The sequence below is a fragment of the Botryllus schlosseri genome, chromosome 5 (genome assembly GCF_051294905.1).
Source record: "Botryllus schlosseri isolate E-star chromosome 5, Bs_hap1, whole genome shotgun sequence".
Lineage (NCBI taxonomy): Eukaryota > Metazoa > Chordata > Ascidiacea > Stolidobranchia > Styelidae > Botryllus > Botryllus schlosseri.
The window spans coordinates 19462306-19487976 of NC_137240.1; the positions used below are offsets into that span (position 1 = coordinate 19462306).

General features: G+C 39.9%; 2 protein-coding genes and 1 long non-coding RNA gene across 5 annotated transcripts in view; 2 read left to right on the forward strand and 1 right to left on the reverse strand.

Annotated features, from left to right (window-relative positions):
- LOC145439865 (uncharacterized) overlaps positions 1–25671 on the reverse strand; it is a 437408-nt gene that overhangs the window by 148950 nt on the left and 262787 nt on the right. The window lies entirely within an intron of this gene.
- Positions 1–25671, forward strand: part of LOC145439875 (uncharacterized) — a 73346-nt gene that overhangs the window by 25722 nt on the left and 21953 nt on the right. The window lies entirely within an intron of this gene.
- On the forward strand, positions 8074–20676 carry LOC145439849 (uncharacterized). Its single transcript, XM_080317500.1, has 8 exons — positions 8074–8206; positions 8281–8449; positions 8507–8593; positions 10791–10909; positions 15021–15189; positions 15678–15799; positions 16466–16738; positions 20372–20676. Exons 1-8 carry the CDS (start codon positions 8146–8148, stop codon positions 20389–20391), a joined length of 1020 nt encoding a protein of 339 aa, XP_080173626.1. The 5' UTR covers positions 8074–8145; the 3' UTR covers positions 20392–20676.

Sequence of the window (25671 nt, forward strand, 5' to 3'; positions counted from 1 at the left end):
ATAACAGCCTTAGAGGTAGTATGATTCTGTCGAAATCCGAATTGGCATTGATTTAACAATTTTTGTGGCATAAGAAATCATTTAGTCTTCGAAATAATAGTTTTTCAAAGATAATTGCAAAGGACGACAGGATAGATATTGGCCGGTAGTTCGAGATAATGTCTCTGTCACCATTTTTGAAAATAGGAATGACTCTAGCTACTTTGAGATAGTTTGGGAAGATTCCTAGACTTAATGAGTGGTTATAGAGAGTAACCAAACTATCACTAAGTTGAGTGCCAATCAATTTAACAATATAATTTGGTAACATATCATAACCTTGAGATTTTTTGTTTTCTAGTGATGCAAGAACAGTTATGACCTCAGCACTAGTGATAGGTTTCATGAAGATGGAAGATTCTGGTGAAAGGCCATAAGTTTGCTGTGATGGAGCAGTTTGGTTGGCTAGTTTGTCACCTATTGATGAAAAGAAATGGTTAAACGCTTCACATATTTCACGTTGATCAGTTTTGGTTTGACCAGTTTCCGAATCTAAGATTTTGATTGGTATGCGAGTATTTGTGCCACAATTTATTATTTCGCCAATCATTTTCCAGGCGATTTTTGGGTTATTCCGATGTTGTGCAAATTGTTTTTTGTAATAAAGTTCCTTCGCTTTTATTTTGACTTTGGAGAGTAGATTTGCATAGGACTTGTAATGAGAGTGGTTTCAAGCAGAAAAATTAAGTAATAAATACTTATGCAGCTTATTCCTATTACGGATAGATGTCAAGATGCCCTTGGACAGCCATGGCAAGCGCAGGATGTTGTTGCGCAATAGGTTTAATCATGTGTCACAAAACATGTATTCTCCTACTTATGCAATTAATCCTACACAAAGAAGACATCACTCAAACAACTGTATATCAAGTGATTTCTATTGCGTATGCTACGCTACGCAGTTTGTCGCAGATTATCTCTCCATCTCTCTATCTCTCCGTCTCTCTAATAGGGCTGTTAGGATTTGAAAATTTTTCCAGATGGGATTTTGCAATAAAATACATATGTTTTCAAAATTGTACTTAAATGCAGTCTTATAAAGGCCATATGCATCTTCGTTTTGCTCTGCACACCCGGTCTATCATGTCCATGGAAAGCATGTATTGGTTGCGCTGTTGACATCGACCTGTTTTGAATCGTATACATTAAAGGAGCGTCGTTGGGTTGCAAGTCGAGAACCAATGCGGATAATACCTGCTTGTTTTCAGCCAAAATATATTATTTAAAGGTATCTAATGTCAGCAATACTTTTCTGAACTTTAAATAATCTGTAACATTCCGAGTCATCTTAGTTTATGGTAGACTTCAATTAACTTTAATTAGACTTTAATTAGCTAATGCTACTCGTTCATGTGATGCTATTACAATCCGGACCATGATGGTTATGGACAGGGTCTTTCCGAAAGACGTTTCCAACACCTACATTCTCTTATGTATAGTATCGTGTAATTTGTAATAAAATAGAATAAGTCAACACCGAGCTTTTCCCACATCTATATGGAAATGTCGTCATCAGATACCATCACTGTCTTTTACGCCGATACGGATTTTACGGTGCGACGTAAAACACATCCTTTGCTGTGGCGTGGATTCGCGAAATATCTACGTCGGGTAGGGTAGGTAGGGTTGCATTTAAAACAAACGGTGTTTTAAAACACTTTCTTGAAAAATGAGTTTTTTCAAGTGGAGTGGCTGGAACTCCCGAAATCGTCGCCGGTTCAACCGTTATAGCAAGTAGATATAGATCTTTGGTACAGAATGGGTGTTCTGATGATGATGAACGACGACCGTAAAAATGCCGCATAATGATGTAGTCCTGGTTAAAGATATTTCATGTCTGTGTATGACAGTGGTCGGAAGCCTTTTTTGTCGAAGGAGCCATTTCTACCCGATGATCTCAAATGTCAATCCACTGTGACGTCACAATTAAAAATTTCTGAAGTCATTGCTAAAAAAACAACATCAAAAACAAATAAAAAACATGTTTTAAACAAGGGACTTGACAATATGATCTGTGTCTTGCAATCTTTAGTCCCAGGATATACCACACCAGTTTTCGACAAATGTTTGACATGCTGCATCACCTCATGAACATCGAACATCGGAAATTGGAAGAGTAGTTTCCGTTTGCACTGAATCAAATATGAAGATGCGAACATCACGCATACGCCGTGTGGGTAAAAAAACCTCTGATAAGAAGCTGCTGCCGTAGTATGCTGGTAATATTTGGTTTGTCCATTCATGGTATATATATAATTACTCAAATCCACATATTTACTTTAAATTTGCTCTTATCTATTGGAGCGCCAGGACATATTTGTTGTTGTTGCAGTTATGATGTAAACTTAACAATAGAAACCAAACATGATCACGCCTGAACTTGTCTTAGCATATTTCAAATCAAAACCAACCAGTCCAGAAAATTGCAATGGACACCATATAAACAAGGACTGACTACTACAAATGCAAATATCGTGTGAGGGCTATTTGATCGGTTTTCGAATAAAACTACAAGTTTTTGTAATTCTTCCGTAGCCACATCGCCGTTATTGGTAACATATTAGGGGTATACTGGATATTCAATTTAAACTTAATAAAGTGAATATTTTTTTACCGCTCGCACTTTGTATTAGCTCACTATGCGCAGGATTCTACTTGCGTTTTCGCTATAATATGACTGATGTATTGTGTATATGATTTACAGAAAATTCTGTTCCGGCAGACAAATATTGAACGAACACTCCTATACTTCTACATACAATTCAGGACATTAACAACCATGTTTGTAGATATCGCAATATCAATATACGCTACTTATCTATATATAGAGTAAATTTGATGACTGTCCTGACATGCCCGTGGAAATTTGCAATATCGAGAGATTTAAAATACTTGGTATAATATATTATCAGGAGACTGTCGATGCCGCAGCACATATGCTTACAATCTGACTGCGTAATATGTAGCCTACCCACTCATGTAACAAACGATAGTGCACGTTTTCTTAATATCTATACCTACAATTGTATTGAAAACGAGATCAGTCAACGAGTGACATTTTCGTCGTTAGCAGTGCTGGTTGGACATAGGCGTGAAATATTTGATGCACAGTGTTGGAAAGACAGGTACAATAGGATGGCCTGTATATATATGAGGCCATCCTGACGCTTCATGATGGCGCACAGAGGATCAATTAGTCGATGAGTCACAGATGACTGAGTGAATCTGTTGGTATTGGCCCTGCAATAATGATTTTATAAATATGGGCTCAACTTAGACGAGCGTGTAATGCGCTCAGCAGATGAAGCACACGTCCAATATCCACGTTTCAATTTTCAATTGCTTGCGAAGAGTGCTGTAACGAGCTGAGTAAGGGGCTAAGTAATTGGTCAAGGCCCTCAGTCAATCTATCTGATCTGATTTGAGATCTCGGAAGAACGTTGAGTAAAGCATGGGAAATGCTGAAAGTGGTTGCCGTTTCGAAATACCGTTCTTGTTGTTGTTGTTGTTGTTCAAAATAAGTTATTCTCCTATGCCCAACGTCAGTATTCCTCACCATTCCTCAGTAACTGAAACGGCTTCGGCGATGGAAACAGCGTTCCATCGAGGGAGAATCCTCTGATATGAATGGGTAATTAGGCATATTGCCTTGACGTGCAATGGCCCAGACACTGCAAGACCGATACGCTTAGAGCACGGCTATCGGCTTCCTCGGTAACTAGATCAAGTGTTACGAGGTGTCTTTCAGCTATAGTACCGTGTCTCACTAGCCCAAATATGGATTCAATAGTCGCTGAAAGGTATCGCCCGGTATCGTGATAATGTATATTTTAGGAATCAGCGTGACAGTAGCTTTCAAATAAAATCGACTTTGTGTATCTACCCGTAGGCTAGTTATCTACAGTCCGACCGAGGTCGACTCCATAATTCCTACATAAGTGTTGGAAGTTTATCTAGGCTCCTCCTCGCCATCTCATCCGTGTAAGTAAGAGTTGTCATATAAAAGCCGAGAAGTGGCCGTGCTACAAGGCGGCATCTACGGACAAAAATGAGCAAAGTTGGTCTTGTTTAAATGACTATTGACCATAGTAGTCGACAAACATCATGAATACCTTAAACAACGACAACCATGCAGTCCTATCCAAAACTGTTCACTATCAGTATTTGGTTATCGAGCTGACGATTTATCCTGTTGGCCTGTATATAAAAGTCACGGTCAGAATTATCCAAAAATAGCCTATCCGAAATAAAAGTTACAACTCTATCCACAAACACTCGGCGCAAAATTTGAAATCGAATCCGTAACCGACCTGGCTACGAGAATTGCGGAAATCCCATCCCTAATAATATCCTAATCAGAATGATGCTCATTGCTCATCACTGCTTCTAGCTCGGCTCACAGTAATTTTTGACTTTTCAAGACACCGCGGCGAAGTCGGCAGATGAGGGGCCTATAAAATAGGGTTACCATATTTTGAGATCGGAAAAATAGGACACTTTTCAAAAACTCTTAAAGCTCCAGCCAGGGCTGTGGAGTCTGTAAAATTTACCACCGACTCCGACTCCGACACCGACTCCGACTCCTGATTCATTAAACGTACCGACTCCGATTCCAACAGTAATACCAATTTACTTCGAAAGTTACATGCCATAGTGACGGTTAAATGACTATGATATAACCATTAAACATATGCAAACATATATGATTAACTGTAGCATGCAAAAGTGTATCATTGTGGCACAGCTCGAATTATTCACCACGCAATTAACATGAAAGAATGCATTTTTAAATATCCTTCCTCTCTTCATATTTGATAAGTTTTTAAAGCCCGGACTCCTTTATATCATAATATGCTTGAATCATTCAAATATGACTTGTATATAATCATGTTTAAGTAAAATGTAGATAAAACAATCGAAGTGTAGCTCTTGTGTGTGAGTCATCATCTGGTACAGAGATGTTGGTTACTAATTTTCTCATTACAACCTATACTGATTATGAGCACACACACTCTTACTCAGTGGCGGCTCGTCCTATAGGGCAACTGGGGCATTGCCCCACCTAAAATTCTGTTCAATAACAATTTAGCCATTTATAGACGCATAGCAATCAGTATATACCGAGATCACGGCGAAACCCGCATTATTCTTGTGCTTTCGCTAACAAATGCCCATACATAGCGAAGTCTCTGCGAAAATCGAATTCTCTTCTGTGTTTTCGCTTTGTGAATGCCTAGCCGGGGCTTGCCCCGGTAGCGCTCATAACAAGCTTTCACTATCTATTCTCTCAAAGCCGCGCACAATAAAGAAACGGTGATTTACTCTCTCCTATTCGTAAAATGGCCGAGCAAGTGGGGCAACTATGCCTGTCGCCCTTAAGGTGTGATGTAACAATCGTATCTATATCTGAACTCGGTTACCGTGATATGCGTTGACTCGACCTTTGCTGGTATATGTCGATTTTGACGGTGTTTCGCACCATGATAATTCTTGAAACTTGGTACGATATGTCGTGAAGGTAGTATTTAGCACTGCTCCAAGTTTCAGGCTTGCTACTCAAAGATAAGGGTGGTAATTTCGTTTCCGAAGTTCAGTGTGTGCTGATCCATCATGTTCATTGTACAGCAAACAGATTTTACTCAAAAGCCGGTATTGGTCTCCATTGATTTTGACGATGTTCCATACCGAGATCGGTCATGATATTTGGCACAGTAAGTCTTAATGTTAGTATCGACCGCTGTAATAAGTTTTAAGTTTGCCACTGAACTATGTGGGTGGTAATTTCGATTCCAAAGTCGAGTGAGAGCTGACTCTTCATTTATCGCTAACAGATTTACGCAAAAGCCGATATTGGTCTCTATTGATTTTAACGATGTTCCATACCTAGATCTGTCATGAGCTTTTGCACGGTATGTCTTGATTTTAGTATCGAACGCGGTGCCAAGTCTTAAAGTTGACGCTCAATGATTGAGGCAGTTATTTCGTTTTCGAGGTCGAGTATGGTAGAGATGCGCGCTGATCTGATACTTAGCCTACCTACATCATTGCGGATCTCACGGAAAAGCCGGTGTCTGTCTGTGCTAATCTAGTCTGCGTTCCAGAATGAGATCGGTGATGATATTTCCAATGGTATATCTCGATGATCGCATGAAACAGCTAACTAAGATTCTCGGTTTGCATTCAAATATTCACATAATTTTATGTTCGCCAATGTGCATTTCACTGTGAAATTGTGGCCTTCAAACCATTTGCTTACAATCCCCTGTCAAATGCGATAGCTATTTCATTTTCGATGTCGGCTAACAGCTGATCATTCGATCAGCCTATTCCTCGATCTATTTTACTCAAAGTTCGGTGTTCGTCTGTTTGTATTGATTTTGACAGTGTACCATGCCGGAATGGGTTATGAGATTGCGAATGCTACTTCTCGATTATTTCATGTAACAGTATGCTAAGTTTACGGCTTTCATTCATGTATTTATTGATTAATATATTTTCCAACGGCGATTTGGCAGCAGACAGTAAGCCGTATGTGTTGCGTCACAATCTCCAGTTTCAAGGCCAAAATATACTATGTTGTTCCGAGACCGAAGTTCCGAGGCTGCTGTCCTTAGTTCTTCAAAGACCATTCAAATTGATGTTCTGGATTCAATATGACAGGCCCAATCTATGAGATAACAATTGCGTATGTGTCCGAAGTCGTTGACCTTTGCAGTTAGGCTTACGCAATCTCTCGAGTTCTAGTCATTGGAATTAGTCTGGTCAAGTCAAGTGCGAACATGAATCGTATTGAATCTTTGCTCCGTACGTAGGCTAGTTTACGCAGTTGCCTTTAGAGCGAAAATTGAAGGTCTAGAAGACTACTCCTTGTCGCTTCGACATATTCCTGTCTTTTCATTGTATCGCATTTTTGTGGTGTATTGAACTGATAAAATTGCTAATAAACCAATGATGATGATGATAGAAATTGTCCAGTCCATTGATCCAATCGTACGCCGGGTACCTCCGCTTTGGTTGCCTAATGCCTATCACCTGGTCGTAACTCGTAACCACCAGCTCAGTGGTCGTAACACACCAGGATCGTGTACGAAACACTTTCGGACGGCCTATCGATTTGCGTAATCTCTAACTCTACCATGAAATCATAACGCATGCTACTAAGGATGACCTGATAATTGATTCGTGGCATAGGGACGATTCTTAGTTCACGTACATTATGTAAAATAATCCTTTGATTAAAAAAAAATGAATAAAACATTTGTTACCACACTTCAAGTCACGGCTCACCGGCAAACCTCTCGCGGCACCTACGTTAAAATCACTGTTGTCGGGAAATTCATGTGACCATCATATTAATGTTACTTTTTTACGTTGGAAAACGCCATTGTGACGTCATGTTGATAAAAGTCGCTCGCAGCCCTTGCCCCACCACCCGATATTGTCACGAGCCGCCACTGCTCTTACTACTAATAGACATAGGTCATTAATGAAATTTAGGAAGTAGTCAGATACCATAGGGTGCCTTTATTTTATACATGCACTAAGTCGAGTATTCAAAGACTAGGACTTGCAGTCTTTCTTAATCATTTATTCGACCCAAGCAGCTAAGCTACACTACAAATATTTTAAATTTTGTCAAGTGGGCAGCAGCGTTTGGTTATAGTTACATCAATTTTACAAAGCAGACGATGTATTTACTTTTAGTTGATATTGAGATTTACTTACACGGGCGACTCTGTGGAACGGCTTAATTCCGGCTGATAAGAATATGTTGTAATACACGACTCTCCACTCCAACGTCGGCAACCAAGGAAATTTAAACGCTGTACGTTACACATATCCCGGCCGTCAAGCTACAGCCGATGAAAATGTTCTTCGAACAATTTTAATTGAAAATTTTTCGTGTAAAATTTTTCAATTGAATTTATAGATAGGTGGACAATTTTTCGATTTGAAAATGTAGTAAAACGTATTCCATTTAATTGTAAATTAAAATGATAAGAACGGAATATTTCAAAAGCATGCCTCGTTTTTAGGAGCAACCCTGATGTTAATCGTAAAAGCTGAAAATTGATATTTCTCCTACCCTGATAGAGATATCTAATCATGCGGTACAGAATGCTCAAAGCTGTTTTATTTTTTTCTTCGGTAGTATCGGTATTAGCAGGTACGTTGTTGTACAATTCTCGAGCTTTTTCGTTTTTTTAGCTATGATTTGATATGAAGTGTCATTCCTTTCAGGGCTGAAAAACAGCATAAAGTTCGACGGTACTACACTAAAGTTTTATGATGGGCAGCATGATTCAGCAACATTCGGTACTGCAGTTGTGAGTTGCTTTCAGAAAGGCGGAGAACTAGTCATGCCTAAGTATAAGAAACTGAATGATGCTGTGACTCAAGTCGTTAATGAGTTAGTAAATAAGAACCTCACACAACCATGGATATTTATCGATCATTTATTTTCAAGGGGAACCGCGTGGATTGGAGGTGGAGATTTTTTTGGTGAGGGTAATTACGAATGGAACGATGGTGAAAGGCATGAATGGACAAACTGGTATCCTATATTTGAAACAGCCTTTATGCTCTGCATGATTCCAGTTACTGATGTATATAACCCTATACTGAAAATACTATGCTCAGTGCCAGTACCAGTAGGCTACCTACAAAATATCAGCGTGGGCTTGGGCCGCGATATGGTGGTTATTACGTTATTACTATAGGGACATTGAAACTCTATAAAAGGTTTTTGTTCGTGTGACCATGGATTTCCGTAAACAGTTCGCTGTGAACATGAACCTATGACATCACCAGGTTTCGCAATGTTAATTCGAATTCAAATCGCTTTCTGAATTCTTGACTGCGCTCCTATTAGTTTAGTCTTGACATATTGCAGGGTGACGAGATTGCGTAGTGGTATGATCCACAGCTGCAACACCGATGGGTTGCGGGTTCAAGTTCGACCGAAGTCGACTCCAGAATTCATACCCAAGTGTTGGAGGTTTATCTAGGCTCCTCCTCGTCCCGTGATCCGCGTAAGCGGTGTCTGATAAAAAGTCTAGAAGTAGACCGTGCTACAAGTCTGTAAATACAGAAAAAAGTAAAAAATATCGGTATGGTGTAAAATGACCAATAGTCGAAACCCCATGAATACCCAACAAACAAACAACATGTTGCAAGAGTACACAGTATAGTAATCAATCACAGTAGCCTACGTCCGGTATCGTACTTTGCACTTGCACCGAACTAAGCAGCGGAACACAAGGTCGACCAAACGACTTTTTCTTTCGTATTTACTTATTATCAAGGAACAATTGAGGAGATATGAAGTAGGGTTATGACATCAAAATTTAATGTGTCCTGTAGTCCTAAATGCTAAACTTTTCTGTCCTGATTTGAAAATTCACAAAAGTTAAGACTGTTTATACAAAAACCTTTCGCACGAAAATTTTTGATTCAAAAACTGTTAAATCATCGTTGACCTTTGAAAAATAATTTTCAAACGCAGCCCAGTGTAACATATGTACACTAGGGTTATGACTAGAAAAAAATCAAAATTTTGTGTGTCCTGTAGTCACAAACGATAAACTTATGTGTCCTGATTTCAAAATTAACAAAAGTTAATACTGGTTAAACAAAAACCTCCCGCACAAAAATTTTCCAGTTTTCACTGCATATAGGAAGGATAGGCTTTCTTTTGTAGAGACAGACTATATAATATATATATCGACTAATTTTAATTTAACTGACACAATTTCAATTGCGAAGATTAAAAATTGTATTTTGGTAAATTGTGATTGCCCCGATTGAATTAATCCTATCGTGTTCTTGATTACAGTAAAAATGAATAATTAATAATTACTTTCGGTTTTAGGTGTAAACTGTATATATCGTCTAATTTGCACGACACAAATCAAACTGGGTGTTCTAAAAGGCGAAAGTAGAACAGCTCGAGATATTTTCAGCAGTCTAGAAAACCTATTAGAGTAATATGATACATTGGAAAATTTGAAAATGTCATATCATATGTGACACAGCAAAGACAATATTAGGTTACCACTAATCAAATGGCATGAACTTCTATCTCTACGCAATAGGAGATGGAGCTCGAGGGCCATGCTTGCGTACTTCCAAATCCCAAAATGGATCGTAACTCTGCAGATATCATGTCGCAAATGCATGTGCAAATGCAAATGCATATCGCAAATGTGTGTCAGGAAGTCTGGTATTCTAACCATATGTCTAAAGATGGAATTTACCAAAAATTAGTTGGTATTCTATTTGAGCTCAAATCTCCTGGAGCACTAAACAGCCTTTAAACCCCATTTGAAGTCGGCAAAGTCCGTTGAAGATTTCCCTGGTACTAACATAATTGCAGAAGGGGAAATAAAATTGATGGAAGAACTTTACCAGAAGTGCAAAAAAAATATTTGAAGAATAAATTTGTAGCAAAAAATAACCTTTGACTTGCATTTTTTTACATTTGGATCAATGTCGAAAATTGAAGTTAGTTTGTGTCTGGACATTTATTACGATTTCTACAAAATAATAATTATTTTATTAATTTATACCAAAATGTTCATTAATTCCTGCTACAGACGAATGTTTTTCTCAAGTCATAACCCTAAATATGCAGCCCCGTATTGCCTACCGTGTGTTTTGCCCGAAACCAGTGCTGATCACAACAATTGCCAGCGAACTGTGAAAAGCAGAATACACCTTCGCCTAATCTTGGTTATCACAATGTCATAAAGGGGTGGCGATGGGCCTAGTGATACGGAGCATGAGAACTGCATTGAAATACATCCCAAGCTCGCAGGCGCATGGAATGACGATAACTGCTGTGTCAATCAAGGATATGTTTGCCAAATACGTATGTATTATTTCCCCACCAAACCAGTGTGGATTTTTACACCAATTACTGATATTATGAATATATTTGTTATTATATTAATATGTAGGCCTATACCAGACGTGGACCAAACGAAGCATCGAATGATTCCAACTGAACACAAAGTGGCATCGAACTAAAACTGTACGTTACGTTCGATCAATGAGATCGATTTAAAATGACAAATTTATTCACAAATGTACCCAAATACACCATCAAAAAATTATTGCAGCTTATTGACTATGACGCCATATTCAGTGTGAGCTTTGGGCTTCAAGACACGAAGTAATTATAGAACTTGATCACACTCAATATATACCTTTCACGTCTCACAATTTCGAAGTTCGTGTTTGTGTCTGTCATTACAGAATGTCAGACTCGAGTATGTCGCTAACAGAAGCAAAATTTATATTGTTCTTACGACAAGGTCAGGGTATTTCGGCATTGCCATAACGTCGACTACCATTGATTAGGGCTGGGCGAAATCGAGTACCTGAGTGAATGGATTCTGAATCACGTAATATGCTTCGAGTCGAGTCGAGTAATCGAGTATCACTCATTATGACGTCCATTATCGTTATCCATCTCATAAAAGATATTTGGTATTTTTTCGACCATACCGATTTCATTCCACTTGGTTACAATGTCGTGGGATAATCATTACTTCGGAAATATGCTACGTCCAGTAACATTCGCAGCTTTGTACCATAGATTTCGTATGCTACAATACCGCCAATCAAGGCTTCAAGGCTTCAACAGTGAAAATTAGTATCGAAACTATAATTCTCGTTGAATAATTAACTTTCAGTGGTGAGAAGCGTATAATTTCAGTACTCGAAAATATCATATTTTGCTACTCGACTCGAATCATTGAAATTAATACTCGATTCAGATTCGAGTACTCGAATCATTGTGCCCAGCCCTACCATTGATTCTCAGAAGGAGCTGGGTATGTGACCCAAGTATTGTAACCAAGTCACAAGGTTCCGAGTCACAAGTCAATCTCATTTTTATCGTTTTGACTCGAGTCAAGTCGAGATATTTTCAATTCACCGCTGAGTCAAGTCCGAGTCAAAGTCAGTGGGTAGAGGTCCGAGTCATAGTGTTGTGACTCGAGTCTGAGTCCACGTCATTGCGTCCACTGTTCAGTTTTTAATTCAATCCGGTTCAATGCAATTTTCTCAACTCTTCTCAAGTGATATAGAATGGCACACATTGATAATATCCTAATTTCAATACAGAAATTGACTCGAGCGAGTCAATTTCCGCATTAGGTAAAATAACTCGAGTCAAGTCGAGTCACCAAAATATCGTTACTTAAGTCGGACTCGGGTCGTTACAACCCTGCTTGAACCTACAAAGGGGTGATTGGACTTACGAAACAACCCTCTGCATACGTCACTGCCAGTGCCACTCATTTTGTGATTGAAGATATTATCTTGAAATTTCATTGATTTTATCAGACATCGTTAGCGGTGTGATTATGAATATTCTCTTGACTTGCAAAAGTAAATAGATATAAAGCATTTCGCGGACCAGTAACACGACTCCTCGCGGACCGGTGTCGGTCCACAGACAAGGGCTTGACGACCTCTGGATTAGATGACGGATTGTGCCGGAATAGGTAAATCACTAAAAATCAAATTCCATCCCGAAACGATCTCAGAATTGATGTTGACATAAACTTCATGTCGAATATTTTTCGGCATTGCATATAGGCCTACTTCATGTTTGAATAGTTACCACAAACTTTGTACCACGCACCTGCGGTAACGTACTCTAGTTCAGTTGGACAATATGATTGCAATTATGTGTAGTTTTCAGTATCCATGCAATCACCCAATCTGATACAATCTGTACCTAACGGAAATAGCAAATGGATCGTGTATATGAGGGAAATATGGATCAAAGGTCCTACTTCCAAAATGAGATAATTGCAAAAAGAGTCGTTCAAGACTGGCACTATTGGATAAGCGTGTCAATTTCAAATCTCTGATGTCGAAGCTTAGTATGTAAATATATTTAATTGTATTCAGTGGTTACCAACCTTTTTTTCCTGGCGGGCAAAAATTTGAAAAATATTATAATTGGTGTAATCATTTGAACCTATGCATGTTGATCAAATCATGCTATGAAATTTTCCGATGGCAAAATCACAAACTTCAAGAACTCATTCCATTTGCTACTACCTGAATATTTTAATATCTTACAATAGTACCACGTGTGCCACGAGGATGTTGGGGGCATTCTTTTTTATAAATCATTACAAAATCACATCTGTGAGATAATGTTCGCTTTCCTGCCGCCAGTGCGATTTTCAATTCGCGTATGAACTTTACAGATCTAAAAGGATGGCAGTAAATATATCAATTTCGGTCAACATGTTAATTAAACTTGAAAGTAGTAATAATTTGCATCATGAAATCATGCTCCCAACGAAATTTTAAGTCGACCAAGCAATATCCAGTAAGAGAGAGAGAGAGAGAGAGAGAGAGAGAAATCAGATTTATTTCTCCTGCATCGAGATGCTTGGACGATGGAGCAGGGTTGGGATGACTCGAGTCATGACTTGACTCGAGTCAGACTCGAGTCACCTTTTTTGCATGACTTGACTTGACTCGAGTCACTTTGCTAAAATGACTTGACTTGACTTGACTCGGCGTATCAGAAATGAGGATTGACTCGTGACTCGGAGCAAAATTCACGAGTTAATTTCAAGTCATCAAGTAATCGGTGTCGATAAGAATCACTGTATCTTGGATATGTTCCGATTGTTTGCGAAACGCTTGCGTAACCCGTGAGAGCGACCAATCATTCAATGACCGTGCGTTTCACCGAGCTTCGGTTGTTCTCTCACAAATAAATTGACCGCAAACGAGGTGATCGAAGCTTACAGCTTAAGTTGTCGTAACTCTAGTAGTAAAGTAATAGAATAACAAAATGTCTATTTCTGTTCTCTGTTAACCAAACCTCTTGTTTTATTGAAATTGAAGTCGAAAATAGTTTATATAGTCCATTGGCGCAGGCTGGAATGGTAGCCTGTCATATCTATTTGTAAATGGGTAAAGTATTGCATCTTATCAATTCGTTTCTATATTCTATATTTTAGCTGGTAACTATGAACTGAGGCTACGCAATTACGTATATGTCAGCGATACAGCGCCTGCTTGTGTGTATATTTAACTCCATATTCGTTCATCGGTTCGGAATCAATGACCACTCAAACTGTATTTCAGACAGCTAGCAAATTGCAATGATGTAATCATGCCTCATACATACTTCGAAAAGGCAACTTGACTTGAAATGTGACTTGACTCGTGACTTGACTTGACTTGACTCGACTTGACTCCAGTCACCTCCAAAAATCAAGTGACTTGACTTGACTCGAGTCACCTTTGAAAATTGATTGACTTGACTTGACTCGAGTCAAAATGTGCAATGACTCGAAATGACTCGTGACTCGAAGGTAGTGACTTGATCCCAACACTCCGATGGAGATGCGATACCACGTATAAGCAAGGTAATCTAGTCTGTACCACCATATTTTCTCCTCCACTCTATCCGTTGATGCTGAGCGCCTAGCGGGATAGCCGCGGATACCAGTTTTCGAGTTTTTTTGTCTAAACCGGTCGGGGATCGAACTCACGACGTACCGATCAATAAGCCGGACGTATCACTATGACGCTATCTCGGTCGGAAACTGATTGATATCGTAGTTGAAATATGACATGTTGAAAACAATAACACATCTGCCATTCAGCGTCCACGTGATCCTTCTGAACCTGTTCATGATTGATCACATCAACAGTTTTGCTGTAGAGGGCAGTGACGTATATGAATGAAGTAAATCAGGAGATGGGAGTCAATAGCCTACCTTGTCAAGCAAAACCAATCTCATAGTTTTCATGCAGAATGCAGTCACGAATTGCAAATAGATCCAAATTAGGCTACAATGTTTTTAGGTTGGCATTAGGTAGATTATGGTAATGCGGATGTGGAAATAGGCTATAATAATAGGCTATAGGATATAACGGATGGGGTGAAAATATATCACCGAGCCGATGAAACCACAAGCTACTCATATTCGTTTCAGCTGATACCAAATCTAAACCGTACGAACACAGTGCCATAACTGTATATGATGGATACACTGATCGAAAGTCTTATCTCCAAGCTCGACAATTTTGCAAAAGACATAAATCTAGACTAGCACTGCTTCATGATGATGAGAATTTAGAAGCTCTACTGTCGAAGCTGGAATAGTAAGTGATAGTTGGCTTTTAACATTTGGCATAATTAAGGACAAGCCTGTATCCCTGGCCTGGCCCCCTTGCGAAGACTTTTACATATCGTGGCGCTGATTGGAACTGCAGGTACTGGAATATAGGCTACTTGCATTACTGGGTTGATTCGATATTTGATCATATTGAAAAATATAGAGAACAAATGGAAACAAAATCGATATGACAGCCATTCAAGCTACAGTCAGAAACTCACACGATCTTCTTGGTTCTCGAAGACAAACTTTGCTTCATCTGAAACCTGTTTAGTTCTTCTTTTCCTGCGCAATGTTAATTCATACACTGAGCGAGAGATGAAAGCCTTCACAAAGAGACCACAGGATACAACCCGTAGAGTACCGTTGTCATACATAGTGTAGGCCTATATTTCGATGTTGGTGTGGTTCACCGAATGTCTATCACGCTCTTGGTCCTATGGTCGCTATTCGTCTCCTGTGAATTATTTTCAGCCCGAGCATGACGCCATTTTGGGTCAATAGCGAGAAAAAAGAACATTCGTGCATCAGTGTGTCTGAGGATGGGATTTCTGATGCCGACTGCCTTCAGTCAATGCCATTCATATGCGAGCAAGGTATGACTGAGTTCGTGTACCGCAAATATCAGACAAATTGCCCAAAAGCAAACACGGTTTTCTAGGTTTGATTTTAGTCACATTTGCTGATCTGCCGTGGCAGAGCGATGCGAGAAATATGGCTTCGAAAGATGTGAAAACAATATCCCTTCTCGCAGCAGTCGTTTACGTTGATGAAAGATTAATCGCAATCATTTTTGCTTGATTTTGCTTCCTTGACAGCATATTCAAAGACAATATAATGTTTGGCTCGAGGAAGATTCATGAGATATCGTTTTTTTAAATCGGGATGTTATTCGTTTGCAACATCCAAATATAATCTTCATTGACGGCCAACTTCGATTTTGAATAAATTATGGCAAAATCATGATTGCTGGTGCCGGAATAACGAGTTGAACCACAACTTGGTCTAATAAAACAAAACGAACACCAACGCTGAAAAGCAACATTATCATTACATGAACCATCGTCTATCTATGTATTCTGGTCCTCTTACTTGTGCGAAGAATTTATGATTACGAGATCCGCCATATTAAATTGAATGCATTTTAGAAACCGCTGTTGTTAAGGGTATATAGCGGTCATGGCCATGTGTCGTATAATAGTGCCTAGTACGCATTTTTCGGAATCTTCTTTCGCAACACATCCATGGAAATTGCTTTCCAGTTGCTGCCCATGATTTGTCTGTTTCCGAAGAACAACCTTTCGTAGAGCCGGGTATTGATCTGAATATCAACTGCTCTGCATTGGGGATTCCAGTTCCGAAGGTTTCCTGGTACCGAGACGGCAGATACGTACCGCATCAGAAACACGGACTCGGCAGCTCAACACTAGTGCTCAAGGACATAGGTCCCGATGATTTGGGCATGTATGTGTGTAAAGCTGTGAACGAAGTTGGAGGACAGCTGAGACGCATGGGAGGATTGTCTTTCGTTGAAAGTAAATATGTTGCATATACAGCAGTATACATTGACTCAATCCCGTTTCGAAGATCATTACTTCTGTTTTTTCTCTCTCTGTCGTTTGTCACTTTTCCTGCACTCTATAGGGTCGGGTTGTAACCAAGTCAGAGGGCATCGAGTCCAAGTCATTGCGTTGACTGCTCAGTTTCTAGTTAAAGTCCTGTTAAAGCAACTTTTTATAACTCTGTCTGGTGATATCGAATGGTTCGCGTTTGAAATATAATAATTTCCTGACTATAACAGTTTCTGGTCGCATTTTCAAGTAGGCCTATACCAGTACCAATAGGCAAAACACCAACAGTGTGGGTATTTTACCATTCATCGAAATTACAGTGAAATGTCGGTCTTGGCCGTCTGAGACTCGAGTAATATATGACAATCTGTGTATTACTATTAACTCGAGTCGAGTCATTTTAGTATTTTGAGAAAATGCCTCGAGTCAAGTCGAGTCATAAGAAAATCGCGACTCGAGTCACTACAACCCTGCTTCAGCGGCCTCAGACATTCTCAGTTCATAGTAAATCCGGCTTTAAATTTGTCTGCAGTGCACTAACGACGCCATATGATCTACGCTTGGGTTAGCATAATTTTGTGGCTCAAATTCCGGGTGCTCATTAGCACCTACTAGCGGGTTTTATCCGGTATCCGTCCCACCAGTCGTGAGTTTGAAAGCCCTGCTATGATGTTAGGTCGGTGTATTTATGTCATCTGGTGATTTAACCATGACCGAAACAGCATTTTTCATCCCCTCTCGCCCAAAAATACACAGTGATGTTGGACCCACCGTAGGGTAATCGATGCAACTTCTGGGGGCTTACTATATGCATCGTGTTTCTACATGCATCTGGTTGATCTCTCTATTAGGGCCAAAACCACCGTTTTCGAAGGTTTAAAGCCGGTTAAATTTGATTTACGGAAAGAGAGTTGCGTTATCAAAAACGCAAACAAACATAGCCGACCGGTCGTAAAAATCGACTACACCTGTCACATTAACACCATCAAATCAAAAGTACTGTTATGCGTTGATTTTGGAAGAGGCCGTGAGACATTAAAAAATTGCCAAAGGACCGTTTCGTGAATACTTTTGAACTTTGAGAACCGATATTGTACATCGTTAAGTCATGTTCATGTCAACAAATAAGACTATTAATTGGCCGAAATTCCGGTCCGCGCCAGCACGTTGCACATCGGGTGGTTGCCTACCTTTTATGGTCGCGACTGATCTATTTCCAATTTCGAAATGTTCCGTGGCACCGCTCAAAATTGTATAAACTGATCACTAAAAACGGTCAGCACCTTTACCCAGACTTACCCACGGCCTCTTTTGGAAGCCGATTACGTTCAACATCTTCCGATCCCCAGAGTAGAGGCAAACGACCTCCCGCAGGTTTAGAATCTGTTTCCTTGACTAAAGCATCGAAACGGTCGTAACCAGCTCTGGAAATATGCCGTTATCTCATTATTTCGATAACAATTGGACTTATTGCAGTAAAGGCTCGTTATTTTTATCTATTTTTGATTGCATTTTTGGGAAGGGGGTGGACGCCATATTCAATTGAATATATGAGACACTAAATCGCGCGCAGCACGAAGAAAAATTTCAAGTAGCACACAACTGCTTAAAAATAATATTGTTCGTGTTCATTTACGAAATTTTGCAGCCTATTTCAAGTCTTAAAATTTCGGATATGTATTCAGATTTTAGAATTTACTCCTGGACGCAGTTTGATCAGTAAAATTCCGGACGTATGGCAATCCTAATCTACGCCCGTACAATGGCCGTATAATTAATTGTGGTAAATCGTGTGTCGGATATTTCCCTTCTATACGCGGTGTCGTCGCTATGGAATCGAATAGCGGTGTGGCCGAGTGAGCATTCTGGGTGTTGTAACCAGTAAGAGTAGAAGTACTTCTTTCACAGGCAACCTAAAACTACTTTAAGTAGAAGTAGAATTGACTGACTTTAAATCTATTCAAGTAAGTAAGTAGTTGTGAAAACGATCGTGATTCGTTCGCATGGACTGTCAAAAGCTGTAAATGGAGCTATATGCGGAAGGTGTGGAGAGCTTGATTCATATTGATGCATCAAAGGAGGTGTCAATATTTGACAGAATAAGCAGTCGTCCATATCATGATGTGTAAATGATAGTATCGATATGGAAATGCGATACCAATCTTTTGTTTACTCGAACACCCCGTTTTATAAAATATCATGGCATGGCGCCCTCCCCCATATTATAAGGCCCCTAGTTCAGTCGAAGTGCAATACGGAGAAGTTGTGTCGGATACGGCTTTAACACTTTGCGCGATTGCTGTACGTTAAATAAAAAAATGGCAGATCGTAAAAATGCCATATAGTGTATAGCTTTATTTTCGGAAAATATCAGGCATTACTAGGCCTACACTTGCTTTTAAACTTCAACATGTATGTACTCCAGAGAAAAGAACTGAAACTATAATTATAATTCAACGTATAAAACTCGTAATGAAAAGAAAAATACAAATGCTACTTCTGAAAAGCAACAAATATATTCCCTGTCTTTTGTCCAGAAATTTCAACGGTGGTCTGCTAAAACAGGCTAAATAAAGTCAACGTCCACTTCTCGAGATTAAGACGCGTCATGGGCTGCTAGGTATAATAGGTAAATGCTAGATTGCGAAACGGTAGTTTCAAACATTATGGGGGCCATATTTCAGTCATGAAATATTTTATCTAGGCGACAATGAACGGAACCACGCAACCCGGTATCTAAATTATATTCAGCGATACTTTCGTTGAAACATATCTGTCACTGCATATCTACTGTGCGCGAAGCGCAACGAAAATTCTGGGTATTACATGACTTTTATGAAAATAAAATGTTGGTACTACGTGAAAACAGCCCCGAAATTCCTTAGGCTATCTTTCTTATTGGGAAATTGAACTACTTGTACTTGACAAACTGAAACTAGCGAAAAGGAAGTAAGTGGTTCACAAACTATTTCGAAGTAGAAGTAGAAGTAGCGAAAAAAGATTTACTTGAATAAGTACCAGAAGTAGATGTAAACTACTTGAGTACTTCGAAAAAGTAGAAGTTCTTGGTTACTGGTCACCTCTGATTATAACTACGTTGGCTGCGATTAAATGCGACGTCATAGCAGATAGGCTACATCTAAAACTAATTATATCGCGTTCGAAGCCTCCATTCCTCCTTTCAAATCATTTATTAGAGAACTCTTCAAAGCTCTCCTATACTGCAACTTCAAATATGGATATTCTACCTTTACTCATGCAGAAAAAAGTTTTTGAAATGCGCTCGGGCAGCATGGTTACTATACGTTCTCCTTTAGGAGAATTTGTCCTCCTTTTTCAGGTTTCTGAAAATGTCCTCCGATGACGCCTTAATGTCCTCCTATTTGGCAATTATTAGCCAACCCACCAAATTTGGCAGAAATAGCAAAATAGGTTGATTGCAGTCTTCATCAACTAACTTTTCTGATTTGCTAAATGTGTCCTCCTTTCTCTCTTCCAAAATGGGGTAACCCTAGTGTAGCATGAATAAATTACATCCGATGATAACAACGTAACTCAGTGCTAAGCAATGCTTCCTGATGCTTATTTATGTTTCAGGCTCAACGATTCTGGAGTGAGGCGAAAACTTGCTATTCATAATGCTGGAATAAAAAATCCTAATATAACTGAGTGATTATCATAGTATAGTACTGTAATATTTTCAATAAGATTTTTACACGCTTAATCTCCAAATGTATCGTATGTATTCCGATTTTAATGAAGAATGAAGAGAAAGGGCACGAAGGAAGTACATGCAACGCTTTTGCGAATGGTTGATAATTAATTGTATCTTGATGAACGACTAGATTTCGAACATTTTCAGTGGAGAATTTTCATATTTAATGTTCTCTAGAATAAAGCGGAAGGAAAGGAAGGAAGGAAACGTAACGCACAGGTGAAGCACATAGTGGCGAGATATAGCTTGATAGTTTAATCATAGTGTCCTATATGGTGTCGACACAAGCAAATCTCACGGCTCAGTGAAATTGTATCACGTCACAATTTCCCTTTGGCTACAGGCAATTTGACGGTCATTTTGACCGGCTTGCCGAGCATTAAATTTGGTAAAACGGGTATCAATCGAAAGCTGACTCTGCACTGATTACGAAAATATAAATTACGTTCCGCTCGTGACCCTGGAACTCCCACAATCAGTCTCGAATTTTTCATTGTTATGGAGATTGGCATTGGGACGCAACAATTCTGTCTGGCGAAACGAGAAAGAAGCTCATGACGCAACAATGCTGTCTGGCGAAACGAGAGTGTAGCTCAAGAGAAAAAGGTTCAAAAAGCATTGTTGCGTCCCATGCCAACCTCCATAACAATGAAAAATTCGAGGCTGATTGTGGGGGTTCCAGGGCCGCAAGCGGAATAATATTTATATTTTCGTAATCAGTGCAGAGTCAGCTTTCGATTGATACCCGTTTTACCAAATTTAATGCTCGGCAAGCCGGTCAAAAATGACCGTCAAATTGCCTGTAGCCAAATGGAAATTGTGACGTGATACAATTTCACTGAGCCGTGAGATTTGCTTGTGTCAACACCATATAGGACACTATGGTTTAATCGACATCTGCAACCTGCAGCAACATTGGGTTGCGGGTTCCAGTCCGACCGAGGTCGACTCCAAAATTCCTACCTAAGTGTTGAATATTTATCCATAGGCTTCTCCTCGTTGTCTCATCCGCATGATCTAATCGCGTCTTAAAATGTCTTAGAAGTGGGCCGTGCTACAAGTCGGCAGCTCCGTAATCAAAGTAAAGAAATTCAGCTTGGTACATAAATGACCATTGTAGTCGACAACAAAACAAACAAACAACAGGTGAGGCACAGACGGGCCAAACCTCACCTGTCATATATAGCCAGGGTTGCCATACCGTCCTTATTTCTAAGATTTGTCCTTATTTTGAACGTCCACGTCTTATAAAACTCAACTGTCCTTATTTCTAAGAAATGCCCTTATTTCGACTTGCGTCCTTATTTTGTCTTATTTTCAACCACTACAGAACTTCGATCGTTTTCCTCTGGTATTTGTGTTGAATAATATTCATAAATTATGCTTTTGTGTCGAGATTTTATGACATCATAAAGGAAAGGAACTCTCGTTAGGTACACACCATAAGATTAGACTTCTAAGTGGTGAGATAGCTCGGGCCGTGAGTGGTTTCGTCTGTACCAAGTTACCACGGCGGACGTCATTTTAGCAGTAAACAGCAGTACCAGGTTCCTGCTGTTTGGTCTACAGCAGACTAAGCTAAAGCTGTGGGGAAGGCAGCATTTCTTGCGTAGTGAAAAAAGGCGCAGTGCAGTCGACACATTGGTTAAAAAGTAGTAAAGCTATTAATTATTGATAAATTTTACACTTGCGCACATAGTTTTAGCTACTAATAAGGCTAAATCAATCTGATTAGTAAAAATGAGCAGGCGTAAAACGTTTTTCGTGACGATTATGAAGGAGAATTCAAAGGGTGAGTGTTTCGCACATAGCAATATCTGCAATTTTGACATCGACCTTGAGGCCATAGGAAAGACCGCTATTTCAACTCCCATTGATACCCAAAAACACAAGAAGTGCGTCATAATGATTAATTTGAGCCAGTCGATGAATAATTTTTCCACAAGTCGATCAGCACCAACGACCACAGACGACAAGGCAGCTGCTGCAGCGGGTACCTGGGCTTTCCATACTGTCAAACTCCAGCAATCATTCCTCACCAACGATTGCACATCGCAATTGCTCAAAACAATATTCCCCGATTCCAACATCGCAAATAAGTTTTATTCGGCCAGGCCCAAGACTACAAGCATTGTTACTCGAGTTCTTGCTCCATACGCTCAAAAATGATTTTGTCTAAACATGGTGCAGGCCTACGGCCTTTTTCCATCTTGGTTGACGCCTCTAATCATAACGAGGCGATGAATTTTGGTTTATCACCCTATGGGGGGGGGGTCAAGACCAATGTTTTTTGTGGGGGGGGTGATGAAGTGCTGTTTCGGCCCTGAGTAAAGGTAAACCTAGACCTGAGCTTTCGTGAGCACCATGAAGCACTTTCTAATAACAAACAGTTACTTGAGCAGATTGTTTCTGGTGAAAAGTATGGAATGTGATATGCCACGGCTCGTATAAATACAAAGTATGTTCAAAAACGTTTTTTCATGCTGATCTAATTTTTCGACTGTCCTTATTTTTGGGTCCATGTCGCTGGCAATCCTGTATATAGCGCAACTCATTGTAAAGACCTTAGAACATGGTATCAAACATACGGCCCACCAGACGATTTCATCAGGCCCGCGAAGCAATTTTGAGTAAATTGAAACATGCTTATATCATCAAGCACACTTGTAGCAAGTGTTGAGATTTTTTGTCGGAAATACTTTCAATAGATAATCAATCTAGACAGAAAATGTCGAGCATGTCCAGTCCATTGTCCATAGGTCATATTATTGCCAGCCGACTGCGGGGTTGTGGTTTCACCGTATATGCTAGTTACCTTTAGGAACCAGCCCGTGACATTATGACACTCTACTACGAGAGGGCAAACAGTGCAAACAGATTTCAGAGTTTTATGGGAAAATAGACCAAAACGTAGATATTCACAGAAACGAAAACGACGATGCGGAACCGGTACCTGCGGCGTACTTATAGAATATATTAGGCAAACAAAATACATATAACTCTAATATCTGTTGTCGCACTACGATGTATCTTACGACTCAAAAGGTCCCCGTACTACAGCTAAATCTATTGTCTTGGTCACTCCTCAGTCCTCATACACATGGCTAACGCCAGATTACGATTAAAGCAAGCGGAGATAAGTGCCAACTTATATCGTCGTTTGCGTTACTGGTAGGGATGGTGTGAACCTCTAAAAGGTTCAGGTTCGTGTGAACGCGAACCTTTTTGAAAGGTTCTGTGTGAACACGAACGTGAACCTCATGACGTCACGGGACGTCATATTGCTAATTCCAACCTATCCTTCAATGAAATGATAGCCTATATTAATGTACACGATACCTAGCGACGACTCGGGCAACATTACGTCACAATGCTCAAATACATATTGACGTTTTAAACTTCGCCAAATGTATCAACTGGAGCATTCAAATGATATAATAATCTCATAAAATCAATATCTTCCGTCGCTTTGCCAACAATTTTGACGAGGACTTACCATGGAAAGATGGAATATAAGGGAAGGAAGGGACATAGTTTACTTTTGTCCTTGATGTTCTTGCGGCATATACACCGACTCATGATATACATACACACGATCTGCGTATATGCATACCATGAATAGGCTACATGATGTGCATATGCCGTCGGGAAACGAAGATGCAGATTATAGCCTTGTAGCAGTGTTAGGAAGACTGAAGTCAGACTCGGGTCACCTTTGTCGTATGACAGATCGGAAAATGTATTCGGCGTCTGAGTATTGCTACATTGATATTGAGCAGAGTGTAAAACGGGTTTCTATACTTGCTACCGATATTACCCCAATAACAAGTTATACGGTAGTAGCCAACAACTTTGGTTTTAATGATCCAGTAAGCATATGAAGGCAAGATTGACCCCATACGCCTCCTAGATTGATTAGTTGAATAAGCATCATTCGCTGACTAGGTAGCTTATTTCGATCGTGATGTTTTGTGATTGTGGGTCAAGCTCGCAGCAGAGAGTCAATAAATATTTACAAACGGAAAGTTGGGTATTTCGAGCAAACTTTTGCAACAAAGCAAGTAAAACTTTTGAGATTGTCAAGGTACATGCTCGTTTAGTGTTGATTTTCTATGCCTATAGTGCCATGCATAGGGTGGCCCGCAGTTGAAAGTCGATAAATTTGAACCAACGATGTTGTAATGAAGTTGCAGAACCTACCAAGGTTCTGTTGTGAACGCGAACCTCTAAATTTTCGAGGTTCACACACAGAACGCGAACGTGAACCTCACGTTCACACCATCCTTATTTACTGGTTAAATCAGTGGTTCTTAACCTTGAACCCAGCGCCCCCCAGGGGGCGGAAACGCTCAGGGGGCGATATGAGGAGCGCTGGGCTCAGGAGGGCGGTATGGGGGGCGCTGGAGAAAAATGGCTTCGCAGTAGATGATGTGGTGATAGGACATATCCTTAATGAGTATTCAGAGCAAATTAACACCGAAAACATCGTTACATATAGCCTTCAAAATACATATAGGTTTAATTGTCCATAGGCGCCTAAATGACTGACACCGAATGTTCCTGTCTTGGCAATCTGAACCCCAGAAGACGAATTCCATCTGGCAGGGCAAAGTTCTATGTCAGTGAAGAAATACCAATCTGAAATCGTGTGCGTCTTTTAGTTTAGTACGATTGGGCGACAGGGATATTCCTGTTGGGCGATATCCCCGTTGAGCGATTCTATATTTTTTGATATTGCAGACTGGGGGGGTCACGAAATAACATCATGCAACGAAGTCATACCAACGGGTTCGCCCGCCCGAATATGTTTAATTATTAGTAACGGGCCCTACAGTTTCCAAGAAACCTCACAATGTTCGTTTTAAGTTTTGATGAGTCTGCGCACACTCAACAACTCACTGCGCTGAGCCTTGGACAACAGTGCGTAACGACTAAAAAAAAGGTAATAACTCCGGATTTGTTGTGCGCAACGTAGATTTTCTGTGCGCAGAGACCGTGTCAGCACTGCACATGTGCGCAGCTTAGAGGGAACATTGCACCTCACTCAGCTCTACCGGTAAATGTGTTCACGTGAGCAGAGAGAGGATAAAAATTGATCTCAATTTACATGCAATTCCCGATGATATTGACCAATTCAATCATTAATTAGTGAAATTTTTCGCACTTCGCGCGACTAGGCGAG

Excerpts from the sequence above, each read along its gene's own strand:
- LOC145439849 (XM_080317500.1), top strand. The coding sequence starts at position 8,146 with ATGCGGTACAGAATGCTCAAAGCTGTTTTATTTTTTTCTTCGGTAGTA. Across the intron at positions 8,207-8,280 it reads GGTAGTATCGGTATTAGCAG|GGCTGAAAAACAGCATAAAG; the intron begins GTACGTTGTTGT and ends CATTCCTTTCAG. Across the intron at positions 16,739-20,371 it reads AGGATTGTCTTTCGTTGAAA|GCTCAACGATTCTGGAGTGA; the intron begins GTAAATATGTTG and ends TTTATGTTTCAG.